This window comes from Canis lupus, chromosome 24 (assembly GCF_048164855.1).
Source record: "Canis lupus baileyi chromosome 24, mCanLup2.hap1, whole genome shotgun sequence".
Lineage (NCBI taxonomy): Eukaryota > Metazoa > Chordata > Mammalia > Carnivora > Canidae > Canis > Canis lupus.
The window spans coordinates 21,803,274-21,823,616 of record NC_132861.1 but is presented as its reverse complement, the minus strand read 5'-3'; the positions used below and the strand labels follow the sequence as shown (position 1 = coordinate 21,823,616).

Sequence of the window (20,343 nt, the reverse complement as noted above, 5' to 3'; positions counted from 1 at the left end):
GAGGAAAGGCATTATGGTTTTATTTCCTCCAAAGCTAACATGCTTCACTCTCCAGGCCCCATGATCTACAGCATGTCAGGATCACCAGCTCCCAGACATAAAGTCTTAAGATGAAATCACATTGATTAGTGTGGCCAGGTCTTACAGAAGTGGAAGGTATGATTGTGGAACCAATTTATGTCTTTTTTTAAAAAAACAATTTGTCTTATTTTATACAATTGTTCTATTTTTAATAGTCATAAAGATAATTAGCATAGCAAGCTAAAAAGTCTATATTTTTATAAGAGATTTTGAAATAATAAATGAGATAGTAGGGGTTTTACTGATGTTCTGTTGATATTGCATTAAAGTGCCAGAGTCAATTATTTAGTGCAACCAAATATCCTAATCAGTAATAGTATTAACTGGAAGTGTGAACAGGGGGTGTGTATTTAGGGTCTACCTAACTTTTCTTCTTTTCATTTTCATTTAAAGGTGATTATGTGGTTGCTTAAGAATATATAAGCGGCCTTGACTGCATTTAAAATGCTGTTTCTCAAATTACGTTGTAGGTACAGAGCTCTCTTTTATAGTATCCATCTTCTTTGCATATCTGAATTATTTAATAAACAAGATAATTAAAATTTATAGTTGACTATATTAGAATTTTACACACTGCATTCCTTTTTCTTATGCACTTTATTTTTAAAGCTATACCTGTTCATGATATAAAATATGTAACCACACAGAAGAGTCTAAAATAGAAAATTAAAGTGTCTCTTCTCTCATACCCTAATCTTACTTTCCAGAGCTAAGGGCTTATACTGTGTTCTGATATTTGGTTCTTCTACTGGTTTCATGCACAACCTCAAAAAATGTGTTTCTTTTTCTTGATTCCTTAGCCTTGGACAATATCAATTTCGGATACTAAGGGATAAAATTGAGATTCCTTCTACTTCCCATCTCCCCTTCCCTAACTCCTGATTTTTGTTTGTTATATTATCAGAGTTTATAGAGTTCTGTTATGTAGCTGTAATTAATTCTTCTTTTCTATGTTTGGAGAATGATTCTATAGGTTGAAACTCCATAAAAACATTTTGTGGTATTCTGATTATATAAGCATTATTCACTGCAGTGTGGTTGGGTCCATTAAAAAGGGAAACACAACCTGTGTCACCAGATCCTGCTTCAATATAAGTAGGATGAATGTAGCTTCGAAGTTCTATGAATTCTCCTTAAATTTCTTTTCCATTTTCTTTATGTCTTCTAGATCATTTTTTAGCCATCCATGTTTTTTGTATCACATATCCTCTCTCTAGGAGTCTTCTGTCGTTTTGTTGGGGGTAGGATGGGAGATACCTCCTTGAACTTTTTTTTAAGCTTTATTTATTTATTTATTTATTTATTTATTTATTTATTTATTTAGAGAGCAAGGGATAGGTGTGGAGGGGCAGATGGAGTGGGAAAGAGAGTCCCAAGCAGGACTCCACACTGAGCGCAGAGCCTGATGGGGGACTAGATGTCATGATCCTAAGATCATGACCTGAGCTGAACCGAGTCAAATACCTAAATTACTGCCATCCAGGCGCCCCTGAACTTTTTTTTTTTTTTTTTTAATCTACAATAGTCACACACAGAGAGAGAGAGAGAGAGAGAGAGGCAGAGACACACACAGGCAGAGGGAGAAGCAGGCTCCATGCACCCGGAAGCCCGAGGGATTCGATCCCGGGTCTCCAGGATCACGCCCTGGGCCAAAGGCAGGCGCCAAACCCCTGCGCCACCCAGGGATCCCTGAACTTTTTTTTTTTTTTTAATTTGAAATGCACAGGGGATGAACTTCCTGAGATTTTGTTTATTCAAGAATATCTTTCTTTTTTCCACATAAATATTTAACAACTTAGCTGGCTGAGTTTTTCTAAATCACGTTCCCTTAGAAATTCAAAGGCATTGCTCTGTCGTTTTCTTTTATCCAGTATTGCTGCCAAAAAATCAGATTCTGGTTCCATAATGGTAAACTTTGCCCTAAATTTTTGAGAATTTTTTCCTTATCTTTGGAATTCTGCAATATAAAGTGATGTCTCCAAATATGAATATTTCTTTCCTTATTAACCTTAGTACTTAATGACATTATTGTAATTCAGATCTTGAGTGTCTTTAGCTTATGAAACTTTTCTTCTAATCCTCTTATTTCTTTCATTATTCTCTTCCCCCTTATTTTTTTTTCTTTATGATTCTTACTTTAGATTGGTATTAGGCTTTTTTAGAGGTATCTTTCATATCTCTTAAATTTTTGGTTATTTTTCACATCTGTCTTTTTTCTGTATGTTTTGTGATACATAGTTGACTTCATGACGATGGTTACCATCCTGGTATTTAGTCCTGCCCCATATATTTTTCAATCCAGCCACTGAAAATTTTTCTGATTCCATTTGTTTTCGTTTTTGTAGAAATTCCTAAAGTTTTCTGGTATGTTTTCCCTGTTCTCTAGAGCTCCTGTGGTTTTATTTTTTAAAAAATATTATTTGTTATTTCAATATGACCTTAGGAAAAAAGGTCACTCAAGCAATTAAATGCATTTGTTTAGCTCATCATTGCAAAGTACTGCCTTGATATAAGTCTCTTTCTTTGATTTCTTTGCTTAGGTCAGGTAAAATAACAAAAATACAAATAGACACCCATGTCAGTCAGTGCCCTGACCTTCTGCTTGATTAGTACATACAGGCAGTTACCATGTGGGCCACTCTACTAATTTTTTAAGTGGAATTCCTTTGAGTAGAACACCAGACATAGACTGCCAGCTTGAATGGAGAGTGCAAGATAGGAGGGGAGAAGCTTCCTCCTCTTTTTTAGAATTATGTAGTTGATGAGAATTGCCTAGAGGGAGAGACTGACCTAATTTATTTCAGTAAATATGTTTTCTGTATATAAGATACATTATTAGGCTCTACAGGTGATTCAAGAAGGTGTGAGAGACCATCCCTGCCCTCAAAGTGTTTTGAGTCTGGTAGCATATTAGTAAAATACTCAAATATATATAATAAAAGGTATAATAAAGCCAAGAGAGAACTGTAAATAAAACCTTCTGAGGTTCATAAGGAGAATATACATCTATATTGGACGATAGAGAAAGGATTTGGGAAATATGATGTTTGAATTGTGTCTTGAAGCCTGGATGGACTTCTGACAAGGGCTCTTTGGGTGGAAGGAATGGCAGAGAAAAGTCCCAGAGGTTAGGGAAGAAGGATCATATTAGGGGAACTAGAGGGAATCTGTTTGGTTAGAATGTTGGGAGATACTCCAACAAGTATTTGAGAAAATAGTTTGGAGTCAGACTATGGGCATCTTAAGTGCCAGAGAGAAGGGTTTGAACTAAATTTGTTAGGAATGGAATTTAAAAAAGGTTGATGAGACAGATGATTTTGTAAAAGCTGTATTTTAAGAAGATGAATCTGGCAAATTTCTGTAGGATGGAATGAAGTAAGAGGCAGGCAGAAATCAGTCATCCAACAAGTTGGTTCTGTGCCATGTTCTGGGCTGTCTGGATACAAAGATGAATGATATACAGACCCGGCCCTCAGGTCGCTCACAGCCTGGTGCACATGAAGAACTAGTTGCCTTATTCAAAGAAACATTTAGTTAAATCATTTTAAAAAACATACAGATGTGGTATTTTATATTAGTAGGTATTTTAAAACCGTAATTTAATTGGTTGTCAATGGCTATCTCAGATGATCAATTTCTCATTGTCTCAAATTTTCTATTACAAATAGAGCTAGAATGATGTCTTATCTTCTTTGTGCAGTATGTATTAAATGCTTAATGAAAGTCTTGGATCCACACATATGGACTCCGCATAATTTTTATATTCTTTGCTCTATATTTAATCACCTAGAAATGTAAAAAACAATATATCATTTTCATATAATGGTTCATTTTGGTTGAAAATACCTATAATTCATATCCTATTGTTAATAAACAATATATATAATATATAAATAATAAATATAGGGGAAAATAGAAGAGCTGGATTTGGGCTTCTCAGTGTTGGATTAGTTAGTAAATCTTCTCCCCCTTACACTTCTTATTTCATATTTTTAATGATCAATATACTTAAATTGGAATACTTTTTTTTGAGAAAAGTTTCAATAAACTACTCATTTTAAAATAATTATCTATTGGTAAAATTATCCATTGCAAATATTTTTTTCTTCATAGCATTTCTTGTGTAGTCATGTAATAGAAAAATTAGATTAAAAGCAATTTGCATTTTCTAGTAACACTTATTTAAGTATTGCAGAATATTTACAGATATTTTTAAAGTATCATTTTACAACAGACTTAAAGGTAAAAGAGATTTGTTGAAATAACTATAAGATTGTCTCTACATTCAGTTAATACTTAAAAAATTTTTGAAAGCCAAAACTCCAAAGCATATGCATGTAGATTGAGTTTTTTTCTTTTAATGAAGACTTAATTATCTTTTAAAGATCTGATTCTACCCAATGGGTTTCACAGGATTGGTTTTATGTCCTTGTAATAGATTTATTTCAAAGTAAGAGGATATTATCCTGCAGTAATTACTTAGTCTTCACTGTGTAAACTTCATATTAATTAACTGGCAGAGCACTCTTATGGAGAGTAGTAACAATAACACACATATTATGTATTACTTTTTGACATAAACAAAAATAATGAGATAAAAGAGGACCTGGTGTGACTGACCATAGCTGAGCTTGCCTCTACTTTTGCAAGTAACATTGCAACAGGTTGTGATAGATTTTGGAGTATTGAGGCTGACTTGATTTGATTTGATTTCTGCAAACTAATTCATATTCTCCTTTTGTTTTCTTTCTAAATGCCCTCTCCTAGCTCACTCTCCCATACCTTAGTACTTTCTTTATTCTTGAGATTCCACTCCTAAAAAAAAGAAACAAATTACAAAATCATCAAGAATACAATTGCTCTTTCAAATGGTCTTATTGCCAAAGAAATCATAGTCTTACCAGAGATCATGCATCATAATCTTTGTTCCTTTGCCTTTGGACAGAACCAAACTTGTGAGATTGTCCTATTTTTTTTTTTTTTTTTTTTTTTTTTTTTTTTTTTTTTTTTTTTTTAAATTTTTATTTATCCATGATAGTCACACACAGAGAGAGAGAGAGAGAGGCAGAGACACAGGCAGAGGGAGAAGCAGGCTCCATGCACCGGGAGCCCGACGTGGGATTCGATCCCGGGTCTCCAGGATCGCGCCCTGGGCCAAAGGCAGGCGCCAAACCGCTGCGCCACCCAGGGATCCCAGATTGTCCTATTTTTAAAAGTCTCCAGTGAAAGAGATAGAATAATCCATTGCAGTATTTAACAACCCTCACTGGCAAAAAATTCTTTTCTCCAACTTAAATAATACATACATCAGTTTAAGCCTTTATTTTTTCTTCAGTGAATATGAAGCCAATTTACTTTCCTTGTGTAACGCCTTTTCATTGTATTTGAATACTTACTTTCATACTGCCCCACTGATATATTTCACCTTCTGCAGCTTTTCCATCGTATTTTCCAACACTTCTATCATCTATACCACTCCCCATGGAACCTGCTACAGCTCTCTGTTCATTCTGTTTATGGGATTCAGAATGTAGCATGGACATCTACTGAACACCTGACTGGTGCTAAGTGTCAGGTCAGATTATAGCAGAGACCCTATATTATGTACACATACTCTGTATGTCAGTGATGGGTTTCCTTTTCAAAAAGGAGCCATCTTTCTAGGCACTAATCTCCATACATCTGGGCTTCAGATTTCTTATATTGCCAGTTTTGCTGTTCTCCTGATTGCCATAAGTTATTCACTGTGATACTTTTGTATCTTTTCCTCCATGTGCATACATGGTCACATATTCGGTATATGTGGTTATTTCAATTTTTATTTCTAAGTGCTGCTACTGTTTATATACACACACACACACACACACACGTAAAAGAATTTATTTATTTATTTATTTACTCATTTATTTATGAGCGATACAGAGAGAAGCAGAGACGCAGGCAGAGGGAGAAGCAGGCTCCTAACAGGGAGCCTGATGTAGGACTTGATCCCAGGATTCCAGGATCATGACCTGACCCAAAGACAGATGCTCAACCACTGAGCCACCCAGGTGCCCCATATATTTTAATATTGAGATAAAATTGGCCTATATGAATTGTAGTTCTTAAGTGTACAATTTAATATGTTTTCACACATTTGTATAGCTGGGTAATCAACATCCCTTCAAAATGTAGAATCTATCTCTAATCTCAGAAATTTCCATCATTCACCCTTCCATTTCTATTCCCCAATCCCTATAGACAACTACTGTTCTGATTTATATTACAATAGAATGATTTTACCTATTCTTGAGGTCATATAAATGTGTAGTATTAATTTTATTTTTTTCACTCGTGTATCACTTTTTTTTTTTTTTTATAACTTAAGGATTTCATTATCTTTTCTCTGGTTGATGGACATTTGTTTTTCAGTTTTTGGTGTTATAAATAGTGCTGCAATGACATTTCTGTTACTGGTCTTTGTGTGGACATATGTCTTCATTTCCTGATTATTACCTAGAATTAGAATTGTTAGGTCATAGAGCAGGTGTATGAATAGCTTGATAAGAAATTGTCAAACAGCTTTCCAAAGTGGTTGTACCATTTTAGACTCCCACTAGCAATGTATCTGAGTTCTGTTTGGTCTGTATCTTCGACAGCATTTTCTGTTATTTATTTATTTATTTATTTATTTATTTATTTTTAAAGATTTACTTACTAGAGAGAGAGAGAGAGAGAGAGAGAGATGGAGGGAAGGAGGTAGGAGGAAGAGGGGCAAAGGAAGAAGAAAGAGAATCTCAGCCAGACTCTGTGCTGAGCTCAGAGCCTGACACAGAGCTCAAACCCACAGCCCATGAGATGATGACCTGAGCCAAAACCAAGAGTCAGATAGATGCTCAACCAACTGAGTCACCTCTTGGTCAGTCCCTGTTGTCAGTCTTTTAAATTTCATTTTAATGACTGTGAAAGAATATCTCATTATGGTTTTATTTTGCATTTCACTAATGGTGCTGAATACCTTTACATGGCTGTATAATCAATCATTTCCTTCTTGAATTATTATCTTCATATCATGTCTGTTTTTAAATTCATTGTTTGTTGTTGATTTGTAGAAGTTCTTTGTATTTCCAGATTAAAATTATTTTCTCAATTGTCTTTTGATGGACAGAATTTTCCAATTTTATGAAGTCTAATTTATAAATTTTTATGATTGATTTATTTGTTGATCTATCTAATCACTAATCTGTGCTTTCTTCTGGAAAACTTAGTTTTAACTTCTACGTTTGGTTTTTGGGGTTCATCTCAAATTATTTTTGTATATGATGTGAGGTAGGAGTCAAGACTCATTTTTTCCCCATATGGGCTTCCAATTATCCCAGAACCATCTGTTGAAAATACTTTCTTATCTTAAATTGAAGTGCTTTGGCACTTTTGTCTAATTGCCCATATACATGTGGGTTTATTACAATGTTATTTTACTCTGAAACTATGAACTGTCTTTCATAAATAATATCATGTCTAAATTATGAGTGTCTCTCTTTGGGATATTAATGGAAACATTGGATTCCCCCCCCCCCAAAAAAAAGTCTAAAACCAGGCCATTGAATGAGATTGGGACCGTACCTGATCTTTCTATTTATTTATTTATTTATTTTTTTTTTAAATTTTTATTTATTTATGATAGTCACATAGAGAGAGAGAGAGAGAGAGGCAGAGACACAGGCAGAGGGAGAAGCAGGCTCCATGCACCGGGAGCCCGATGTGGGATTCGATCCCGGGTCTCCAGGATCGCGCCCTGGGCCAAAGGCAGGCGCCAAACCGCTGCGCCACCCAGGGATCCCTGATCTTTCTATTTAAATTAAAAACCTACTCCCACAGACCCCTCTGCCTCTGTATTTTTGACTCCCCTAAATTTCTGGGTTTCTGTAAGGATTAGGCAAGGGCCACATAGCATTCTGATACACAGTCATTCTTCTTCATCTAGTCCCACGCCCCCACGGGCAGGTGGGAGGTTTAGGAAAGGGCAGGGGCAGATTCCTTGCCAGGAATCAAACTTTTTCAAATAGACAGAAACTTGACCTTTTACCAGGAAACATCCCTCATCCTGCCATGAATCCCCAAGATGATAGCTCATGTTACTGCAGAGAATTTTCCCAATAACTTTTCTTCCTCTTTGCAAAACACTATTGTAATTATTAAACATGTGATGAAACAGAAAACTAATATTCAGGGCAATGAGTGACATAAATTTCCTGTATTTTATTTCCGTGACTGCATTCTCAATAGCTGTCTTCCCTTAGAGAAATACAGTAAGTTTTTTTCTGTAATGATTTGCCTGTCAGTTGGATACCCCCTTCTTAAGGCCAGCTAAGAAAAAAAGCTATATATCAACTACGTGACTATTTCCTCATAACCGCCAGATGAATTTGAAAGGAAAATATTTGTTTGCTATGGTTTGCTATATAATTTGTTTCACATTTTTTAAATGCCAGCATTTTGTTTAGTACAAATTCAATTGGCCATTTCCAGAACAGATCATGTTTTTAGTCATGTTTCTAGAGCACATTGAAGTGGACACCAGGTGAGCAGACTTGCTCACATTTCCTTAGGGTTTTCTGTGGCACCTTCATGTGCTTCATGCTTCCCAGCAGCCTTTGGGAATGAGGAATGAAATTCTTTCCACAGTGTTTCTGCTCCTCCTACGTCTCAGTGTCAAGCAGCCACCGTATACTGTGTTCCATAGGAGGCACTGAAGACAGTTTCCAAAGGATGGGCTCACGATCTGCTATTCATGAGGAGTACGAGAGGCACAGAAATACATAGGTGCATATATTGTACAATACATTTCAGCTGGTGAGCCTGACTATCCACAGAATTGTCTTTTAAGTTGCTTTTCCTTAGGTATGCTATTTTTACATTTCGCCTTTCACGTCATAGACCCCAGCCACCTAGAGATAAATTCATTAATTTATTTATTCAGCAAGAATTTATTCACAGACATTGAGATAGGTTATCGTGATAGAAAGATTCTGCTTGTTCTCTTCCTACCTCTCAAATCCTTAGGTTTTTTTTTTAATCTCTTAAATCTAGGTATTTCCTAAACAGTGTACTCAGTCCACTTAGATCACTTCTCCCCCCCCATAACACAGCTTTTCATACTGTGCTTGAGTGCCCCCTCAGGCCTTCCTGGACAAGTAGGAGAGGGGAGCCCCATTGAGGCCTGAATCTACCCCACATAGGTGGATTTATCTATTCCCTATACTGCAGTCCTAGAAAAAAATTTAGAATCTCATATAATTTTTTTCTTAAGTTTGGAAAACTGTCTTCATTCTCTCTCTGGATGTTTGAACATAATCTTTTGACCTCAATGTATTTCATTCTGTATTTACATTTGATTGAGTATTGATTAAATAAATGATTATGTATTATCATTTGAGTAAGAAGCAGTGAGAATACTGCCCAGGGAAATGGGTGAGAAAGAGGCTACTTTGTCTCCTCTCTTTTAAACCTTGGGTTTGTTTTTTTCTCCCTCCACCCTTTCCCTAAAACACTGATTGATATCACTAAAACAACAAGGCTGAAAGCTGTAACTGGCTGAGTGCTGTTTAGTCATGAGTTGGGACAGAAACTCCATGAGGGCTTGTGGGTTGAGCTGCAGTTGCTGACGGTGAGGAGAAGGAGCAGACAGGGAATAAATGTGAATGAAGAAAACATGTATTTCTTCATTTTTGTTTATTCACAACTACCATCCTCAAAGTGCTGGCAGATAATGATTGAAGTGAGTCTGATGAGAAGATTTTATGTGACTGTCTTGGGGTGGATGGCAGATGGTAGCTTAAGAAAGTGATCATCAGATAAAATGTCCTAGCACAGTACTCTCCATAAATAAAGTTTAAAGGAAAGTACAGATAAAAAGATGGACTATCATGGGATTATGGGATTCTCAGTCCCTTCTGATACTGCTTTGGAAAAATAACTTGTAGTATTCATCTTGGATGTTGGTTATATTGAAGTTGAAACATTCCAAGTGATGGAATAATAGTTGAGTAATAATCCAACGTAGGCATCTTGCAATCAATACTTAATACTTATTAACTATTAAAGAATCAGTATTTTTGTGATATACTATTGGTATATTCTGATAGATTTTCACATTGTGGGGAAAAGCCAACATGTATTTTGTTGTACAAAGGACAATTAATTTATATATTTATAAAAGATTTTATTTATTCATTTGAGACAGAGAGAGAGTGAGAGTGCACAAGCAGGGGTGGAGAGGGACAAGTGGACTCCCTGCTGAGCAGGAAGCTTGGTACAGGGCTTGATCCCAGGACTCTGGGATCATGACCTGAGCCAAAGGCAGATGCTTAACTGACTGAGCCACATTTTAAAAATCCTTTTTTGAACCCATTTTGCTAACTGTTACTCTGTGTGTAATACTTTATATTCTTGTAATTTTTTTGTGCTTCAGTTCTTTCTGGGAAGTTTCTGAAAGTCAAGTAGAAATCAGCCATAGTTTGTGCCCATTTAGTTATAACTAAATTATTAAATTATACACCCTGTGGTACTGCTCCTACAGCAAGAGTATCTTCCAGATACTCTTTTTAGTAGGTCATTGAATCTCTTTTACTTTATGGAGCAGTAAGAAATGCATGAAGGGATTTGAATTTAAAGACGCTGTCTTGCATGTATATCTGGGCATTGGCATTTAGAGTCTATAAAATAAATTGGCAGTGAATGTTTTATTTACCCATCAGAATCTCAGCCACATCATCAAGTAGCACTTTGCCAGATATATTGGAATACGCTTGATGGTACAAAAATGGAGTGTAGAGTGTTTAATCAAAAATATTTGTGTGCAGGTCTCATAAGGATTTTATTTTTTGAAGATTTTATTTATTTATTCATGAGAGACACAGAGAGAGAGAAAGAGAGAGAGAGAGAGAGAGGCAGAGACACAGGCAGAGGGAGAAGCAGGCTCCATACAGGGAGCCAGATGCGGGACTTGATCCCTGGACTCCAGGATCATGCCCAGGCCAAAGGCAGACGCTAAACCACTGAGCCATCCAGGGATCCCCACCATAGGATTTTAATGTTATATAAAATATCTGTATACATTAAAAAAAAATCTGTATATATAATGTAGAAGGAGAATTAGTTGAAGAGTAAAACTGGCCCATTGTCATATTTATTATTTTAAATAAGTAAAATAGTCACTATTTATTGAAAATTATTTCTGATTAAGAATTATTATAATAGCTCACCTATCTAAATTGCCAAGGTTTTTGATAAAGCTGGCAGCATGAATGACAGCTGCAAACCCAAGGTTAGACTGCAGAGTCAGTTTCTCTCTGGCTTTCTCTCCTTTTAAGCCTCCCTTTCATGTGTAGCCAAGTGAAATGTAAGCTCTGCAGATCCTCGGGGGCCTTGGCCTGATGAGAGGATACAGAAGAAAGGCAGCCGTTTGGAAAGCCTGCTGAAGGCATAGAGGGCAAAGGGCCTGGGCGATGACATGACTCCCAGACCTTTCCAAGGAGATGAATGAGAAGGCATTGCCTCCTTGGGCCTGGGACGTATTTTATCCACAAGAGTAGTCCGAGGCTATCAAACCAATTGTTTTGGCTTTATCTTTCAGATGTTGCAAAAGGAAAATGCGTTCTTTTATTGCTTTTCCAAGTCGTTTGACCATTTATCCTTAATCATCTGTAGTCTGTGTGGGAATAAGTCTTTTAAAGATCACTGAACTTTGCTTGATTTGAAATCAGAGTCGAATTCATTTTATTTAATGTGGGAAACCTTCTTTTGAGAAACTTAACACAAACTGGCTTTTTAGCCTCTTAGAATTATTTGAAAAAGAACACCATGGAAAAACACAGCCAGATGCACAAATGTCTGCTCAAGGATTAGATTGCCATAAGCTTTATGATTCTTTCTCTGTGGTTATTGATCATTGAAATAACCTTAGCAGTCCAGATTTGGCAAATCAGTGTGAATTAATGAATTTTAGGTTGCAGTCTCAAAGATGTAACTAGGCTAATCATAATGTATATCACTGTTATCATAAATTTTATCCTTGCCATTCATTGTATTAAGAATGTGTGATTTTAGGAATACTTAATAGATTTGCTTTAGTAGAAAAGTTAATAAGCCCATTGGGCTACTGGTGTGTGGAAGTGATCTGTGAAGAAATAAATTCCTTTAGTTCCCACATGAGCATGTCACAAAAGAACCATACTGTGGTTTTTTGAGAATTTTACAGATCTCTTCAAGGGGCAGTTCAGAGTAGTTTCTAAGAGTGCTAAGTCTTGGTGCATGGATTTGGCTGGCATGGATTTGGACAGAGTGGGCCAAACAGAGCTAATTGAGGTGGGGAAAAGATCAAGAGAATAGGCCATTATGGTGAATAGAGTTATTTGTCACCGAGTTTGTAATAGGATTTTCAATTAATTCATGCAGGCTTCCAATGCCTTACATTAGCCCTGTCAAGATGAACTACAGCCACATCTAAAATGCCATCCCCTATTAAACTGTGCATGTCAGTGAATTTGTAATTTCTTCTGTTCAACCAGAAGATGAATGGATTTCACTTAGAAAACAAATGTGTGCTTCAGAAATTCACAGTTCAAAATCCCAGCACTTCCTAGGAGGAACATTCTTTACATTGCTATATAGTGAATATGTATTAAAAATATAATTGCTATGTGAATTCATCCAAAAGGAGAAGCATCCAGCTGCATAGACACAAATACATTTCCAGGTGCTGTGTTTCACTGGTGAACAAGGCATTTCATACTGGACAATGATGATGATAGTTCATGCATGTAGCACTTACTAACTGCTGGGCCTTTTGTAGTGGTTTACTAAATCCCCAGAACAACCCAGATGAAGAAATTGAGGCACGGAGAGGTTAACCTTCTCAAGATCACATAGCTTGTGAGTGGCTGAGCTGGGATTCAAACCCAGGTTTTCTGGCTTCCAGCGTCTGTGTTTCCAACCTCCTTGAAAATGCCTGATCATGGTGCTATCAACTTGTTCCAGAAGTTGGTTTATTACAGTACTTGCCAGTGCTCTGTCTCTGGTTTGATCACTCTTGCCCTCTTTCACAGTGATACTTATTTCTCTGTTTATTTATTGTTACTTTCTCAAATCTATCTTGGGAAAATTAGTTATTATGATAACCTGACTTCAAGAAATATGTAATAAAATAGAGAATGTAGTGAGGCATCTCTGTGAGAGACGAAAATTAGAATCATCCCACAAAGTTGGACACTGAAGAGATACAACTAAAGTTCACAGGATTGTGAGGCACCAGATTTCCTGATGGGCATTTTCCTTCTGCAGAAACCAAAGGGCACAGCAGAATTGTTTATAAGATTCATGGCCAGATAATAGGAGTCATGCTTTCATAGGCAAGATCTTAAGGCAGGGTCCAAAAGTCAGAGGGCATGTGACGGTTTCAGAACTTCTGGAAGGCTCAGCTCCCACCTCCTTGGGATATTGGCCTTGAGAGCAGCTCTCATTAACCAAATGCAACATCACATGGATCAAGCCAACACAAGATGACTGCCAATAGCATTTCGAGAGCCAAGAATTGGCTATTCCTCTTAGGCCAAACAAAAATATTTAACCAAAAAAAAAAAAAAGTTTGGCTTAGGGAGTAGGCCAGACTCTAAATCTCTGACTAGAAACCAAAGTAAATTTTAAAAACTGTATTATGAAGTTCTGTTGCCTCAAGGGTATAAAACTTAGATCCACTTTTTTGGGGGAGTGGGGAGATAGAGGAGCCCAGGGAGAGGGCAGTACTATGAGTAATGTTTCATATTCCTCTACTTCATTAGAAAGATTAGGCTGTAAAAAAAATTTTTTTTCAAGTAATTTAGGCCTGTGCTTTGCTCATAAGCTGTCTGCCTGCCTGTCCCCTTCTGTCCGTTTCCCACTCTAATGCCAGATTCATCTCCTGACCCATGCTTCTTGCCATGGCCATCTGTATTTCACACCTGTGAGGGCTTGTCATTGCCTGAAGGACACAGCATTTGAACCTCTTTACCATGTTTTTCAAGACCCTCCATGAGTTAGCTTCTGCCTACTTCTCCTACACTTTATGTTCTGTAATTCCTGTCTGGGAACACTGCATTCTTTAGAAAACTCCAGTCCCTCTGCACAGCATGCTCCCTGTCTTGATGGGTGCTGTCCTATCAGCTTTGAATGCCTCACTTTTCTCTTTTATTCTTCCACTCCAGCTTTGTGGCTAACTCCTATGTGTCCTTGAAGACTTGGCTCATGTGTTACTTTCTCCAGGAAATGTTTCATTTTCCCACCCACTAAACGCTAGAGACCTGCGCTCTATGTTGAGTTAGTCTTGACTAAAGATGATAACACAGTTAAAATTTCAGACATTTTTGGATCATTCTTTAATTAAAACTCATCTCTTTCCTTAAGGGTATACCTCAGTTACCTTGTGCCAAAGCGTTATACAACTACGAAGGGAAAGAACCCGGAGACCTTAAATTCAGCAAAGGTGACATCATCATTTTGCGGCGACAAGTGGATGAAAATTGGTACCATGGGGAAGTCAACGGGATCCATGGCTTTTTCCCCACCAATTTTGTGCAGATTATCAAACCATTACCTCAGCCCCCACCTCAGTGCAAAGCACTTTATGACTTCGAAGTGAAAGACAAGGAAGCAGACAAAGATTGCCTTCCATTTGCCAAGGTAAATTTAGAATGAGATTTTCTGTTTGCTGCCTCTTCCTCTGGACCCGGATACACAGCAGTATGGCCGGTATTTCTTTTTGTAAAAAGATAGAAATAGTTTTAGTATTTCACTGTGCTTTTAAAAATACCCAGAAGCAGTTTTCTTAAAGTCACAAAAAAATATTTTGTGCATAGGCTGTTCTTAAATGAAAGATAATTTTGGTTGATATTCTTTGTGGTATCATTTTCATATTTAGAGCCTAAATTTAATTCTAAGCCACTTTATAGGATGTGTGTGCCACTGAGGGGTTTTAATTTACTGAATTATGAATAACAAAATGAAACATCATTATTTTCTTATTTTAAACATAAATTTCTTTGCTGACAGCACACAGGAGTATATCCACTGAATTGATAAAATGCTTTAGAATTTTAAGTAGATTAACACAATAGTGTTTTTAATAAAGAAAAGCAGTAGGATATGCATTTTTAAATGGGAATTTGGTATGTTATGAGAGAGAACGTGAAAAGAGCCTGAGAATCAATCTAAAACAGAAGCTTAAGAGCCTAAGATGGGTAGTATTTGAAGTTATAATTTGTGGATCTAAACCAAATACGCAGCCAACCCTTGTATAGAAGGAGTTCATAGTTTTATAACTGTCTGAGAGGACCAACAGTTTGATTGTGATAGTGGCCATTTAGTTCGTGATAACGTTGGATTCACGTACTAAAGATATGTCATAGCATTTTAATTCACGTACTTTTAAAACTTGAGCCCCTTCATTGAAAAGAAAAATTAAATGATGAGCTAAATGGGATTAAGTAGACTAATGTTTGCTGTTTCTTCAGGATGATGTTCTGACTGTGATCCGTAGAGTGGATGAAAACTGGGCTGAAGGAATGCTGGCAGACAAAATAGGAATATTTCCGATTTCATATGTTGAGGTAAGTTAATCTGTAGAAAATCCAATCATGTTAGTACTCAGCTTAGTAGACAAATCTTATTTATGCATTTTGGGCATACAGAAGTTCTCCCAGGAGTGCCTGGCTGGCTCAGTCAGTAGAGCACACAACTCTTAATCTCAGAGTTGTTGGGCATAAGCCTACTTAAAAAAAAATTTTTTTAATTAAAAAAAATTAAGAAAAAAGAAGTCCTCACGATCATTTTGCAGTATATACACACAGCAAATCATTAGGTTGTACGCCTTAAATGAATACAATGTTTTATGTCAATTATATCACAATAAATCCGGGGTTAAAAAAAAGAAGAAGAAAGACAAAATTCTAGCCTGCAGAAGACAGGAGGAGGAGAAGGAGGAGAAGGAGGAGAAGCAAGAGAAGAACACATAACACAAAGAACCAGGAATGCCTTGTCCCAGATCACTGGGTGGATTAGGAAGAGTTCTTCTATCGTGCCTACAATTACTGAAGACTCTGAGATGTTTGAAGCTCCACTTTGTCCCTCTGCTAAAGCATTCCTGTGTCTTGTTAAATGGTACTTAATGCTTCCTATCAGTACCTATACTGTTTCCAGGTGTTCTATTTCCTTTGCCAGCTTTGGCATCAGAAGGTTGATGAAGTTCTGAATAAGGTGGGAGGTGAGTGTGTATTTGTTTACTTATTTTTTTTTTCATTATCTGCCAGGTGATCAGAACTATAACTGATTTGCAGAGTAGGCCTCTAACAAACATAAAGTAAATGAATAAATATTCCCCCATGTCATTCTCTGCAACACCTCACACCTCTTTCCCCCTTTTAATCAGCTTTACTCGGAAAGGTTATGGCCAACCTGACTCACTGAAGTCTTTATAGAGAGTATGTATAACATGATTGTATTATTTTAAAGAATAACACAAATTAAAAATGAAATAGGATGTTACAATTTATAATAGGCTGCATTACATCATACATCATAAACATTCATGTCCTCTAGTCATGAGTTTCTTGCTGAAGACAAATTAAAGGCATTTTTAAAGAATGAAACAGTGCAAACAACCATACAAAGTTAGCTGGGATCACAGAAGGATTATAGAAGAAGTGAGTTCTTTTTTTTTTTTTTTAAATAATTTATTTATTTATTCATGAGAGAGACAGGCAGAGGGAGAAGCAGGCTCCATACGGGGAGCCCGATGTAGGACTCAATCCCAGGTTTCCAGGATCACGCACTGCGCCTGATCCTGGTGTCCCAAGAAGTGAGTTCTTAGTACATATCTGTGTGATGGATAAATAAAGGTTAACCAAAATAAATGGAAGAAATGCATTTTTATGGCAAAAAGAACATCCACGCAGGAAGACTGGCATGTGCAAGAGCCAAAAAGTAAGAACACAGGTTGTTTAGGGTAATTGAAAGTAGTTCTGTCATTTAAGATATCAAAGCATGTGTTTTAAGCACATAAAAAAGAAAAACCACCATTACTTATTTTTCCATCTTTTTGTCTGAGGCATTTGTTTTGGCACGATTTTTAAAACTAAAATGACAAATTGTGTCATTGAAGTTAGCACTCAGCTTCTCCCATAGACAGTAAGATTGCCAAAATTTCCATTAAAAATCTGTTTGACTACTGTATACCCATGGAAAAATAATTGAAACCATGTATGAGTCTTGAATTTTATCCATACCCTTCATATGTTCTCATTTATTGAAACATTTTTTTCTCCTTTGAAAGTAAACAACAGAAAAAAAATTCTTAACTCTCCGGCAATCCTTACTATATATTATTTATATATTCTAGCTGTGGGTCATGGAAAATTACAAGCATTTCCAAGTATCTGAATAGTTACACTGAAAAGCATGGGTAAGCACAAAATTAGTAATGAAAACCTGTCTTTACTTGTTAGGTATTATCAATATTACATGCCAATACTTGGTTTGTGATGCATGAAAAAGGATTGCTATACTTTTGTTATTGAGCAGGTGTAAAATTGTGCAGAGAGGCGTAAAAGATCCACCCCTGGCAAATCCAGAGTCATTTTGAGTCACTTGGGATTATTTATTCTAACTTAAGTTGGAAAGATAAAAGTCTGTCCAAGTGGAAGGTATTTTCATTCTCCTGCCTCCTTTCTTTCAAATGAATATTTTTCTCATTTGAACCAGAATTTTGCTAGTTGAGACGAGATAAACAAATTGGCTATCTCTAAGAAACTGTGAACATTTCTTTGATGTCAGGCCATCAGATTGAAGTTTCTGGTAGGAGCAGAGCATCTGGGGATTAGTAACACCTGGTTTAGCCTGCAGGGGAATTGAGGGGAGGTGGATTTCAATAGCAACCTACCAAAATTGAACTGTTTAAAGTATAGACTGTCTTACACAAGGCAGTCTTAGATGGGTTAAAGCCAACTATAAGGAGTCAAAAACTGAGCCTTTTTCCTGAAATGGTCTTTCTCTTGCTCTGTAAACCTCTTCAGGACCCAGACTATCCCCAGTATAAAAACAGTCTGTGTTATAAAAATCCATTTACAAAACATTTTCTTGACTCTTATAAATATACTTTTAGGTCTCTATGATTGTTAGGTGCTTTTGTTTTTTTCACAGTGCTTCAAAAACTGTTACCTTCCTCCCAGATGCTCTGAGAGGATCAAAAGTATAAGATATTTTGAGGGGTCTGGCACTGCTGTGTTTTATGCGTAGTGTTTGGAGCTCAGATTAAACTGTAATCCAGAATATGGCAGAGTATAGTAATGATCAAATAAGAGAATCTCACCACTACATATAATGAAAGAAATGAGTTCAGAATTGAATTCTGCGTCTCACAATGACATCTCTGATCTCCACAGGCCTGTCAGCAGAAACTGGAACTCCCCCTCAACTCCTGCTGGTTGGCTTTGCTAATGGAAATGCTCAAGGGACTTGGTTATGGCAGACATGCTAGAATGGGCCTAGGGATAGGATCATGGACCTAGAGTAGAATCATGGGGTCAGAGGTTCAGCTGTGGAATTAGAGGGTGGGGATAAATTGAAAGGAGCTGAACATTAGAGGTGGGTAAAGAGAATTGAGTGGGAGGATTGAGATACTGAAGAACTAGAAATGCTACTGAAATAGTTTGCCCTCCCTTCTTGTCTTCTTTCTCTCTCCCTTAGCATCCCATATCTGTGTACTACAATCTGCACCTGTGTTAGAATAAAGTAATAAAATGGTTGTGTGGTATAGCCACAAATTACCCTTATGAAAGTACAAAATTCTTCAAGATTTGAGCAGAGTGGGAGCTTCTGATTGAGGAAAGCGAGTAGGACAAAGAATGGCTATATAAATGGCCATGAATTCTTCTCTTGGAGCCTTTGTTTAAGCTCCTAAGATTGGGGTTGAGCCATAGAGGTTGTGGATTCTATTCTGCTTAGACAAGATCTGCCTAGATTTGAGCAAGCTGGAAAGTCGGAAGAGGTAGGGGTCTCTTAGGGAAATCTGAGGAATTCTTGAAGACACCATGCCAGGATATGTATAAAAGGGTATATTTGTCAAGGACTGAATGCAGCTTAAAAAAGAAATCAGTAGCTTTCTTCTTTATTTGTTAAAAAAATACCAGTCTTCTGCAAAATAGGATGGAAGACTTTAACAATGTCATTAATTCAGAGCTGACTCATTCAAGTTTAGCACTCATTTGAGCAAGTATGACATGATTCTTAGCAAGCAAAAATGTTTGAATGAAGTAAATGCTAAATATGGGACTTGGAATGTTTTCAACCATTGTGCATTGTAGGTTCTGGTGAACTATAAATTTCTATTAAGTTTATTTTTTTCTTTTTTTTAATTAATTAATTTATTTATGATAGTCACACACACACAGAGAGAGAGAGGCAGAGACACAGGCAGAGGGAGAAGCAGGCTCCATGCACTGGGAGCCCGATGTGGGATTCGATCCCGGGTCTCCAGGATCGCACCCTGGGCCAAAGACAGGCGCTAAACCGCTGCGCCACCCAGGGATCCCTATTAAGTTTATCATTTTATTTTGATTCTTAGTCATTCATTTGAAATATCGCTCATTTTTTTAACAGCTACAAAAAAATTATTTGGCAACCTGCTACTCTGCTATAGCTATAATATAAAGATAAGCATTTTTTATGTGCAAATGGCATGAAGTCGATATGGCCCAGTAGACAGACAACTATGTTTACTCTTTAGTTCCTGCCAATAAGAAGGGCTATATTTCTCATTTTTCAGATCTCTGATCAAATGTCACTTCTTCTGACAGACTTTTCCTCACCACTTTATCTAAAGTAGTTCCTCCTCTTCCACTTGCTTGACATGGTGGTTGTAGGGAGAAACTTGGACTCTAATCCCAGATGGCTGGGATTCAAGTCTTTGCTCTACCACTAAGTGTCTAAGTGACTTTGGTCCTTGTCTCTTCTTTTGTACAATAGAACTACTTGATAGGGTGAGTTAATTCTAATGATGCTTAAAAGCAGTACTGTAGCACCTAGTTAGAGCTGTTATGTGATAGCTGCATTGTTGTTCCTTTATAGCATTTTATATTCTCTGTAACTACTTGATATGGTTACTATTTCCCTGCCCCATTAGGAAGTGAGCTCCTAAGGGTAGCACCTTGTCTTATTTCTGGTTTACCTTGGTCCCCTGAAGTCCTTGTACAGCAT

General features: G+C 36.9%; 1 protein-coding gene across 4 annotated transcripts in view; it reads left to right on the top strand.

Annotated features, from left to right (window-relative positions):
* SH3RF1 (SH3 domain containing ring finger 1) overlaps positions 1–20,343 on the top strand; it is a 182,955-nt gene that overhangs the window by 100,621 nt on the left and 61,991 nt on the right. For 3 of the 4 annotated variants that reach the window (XM_072795940.1, XM_072795939.1, XM_072795942.1), the window contains 2 exons: positions 14,500–14,775; positions 15,606–15,701. In XM_072795940.1, coding sequence (XP_072652041.1) covers positions 14,500–14,775; positions 15,606–15,701 — 372 coding nt within the window. Of the gene's footprint in view, positions 1–6,828; positions 6,980–14,499; positions 14,776–15,605; positions 15,702–20,343 lie in introns of those variants that run through there. The other variant, XM_072795941.1, reaches the window with a different exon arrangement.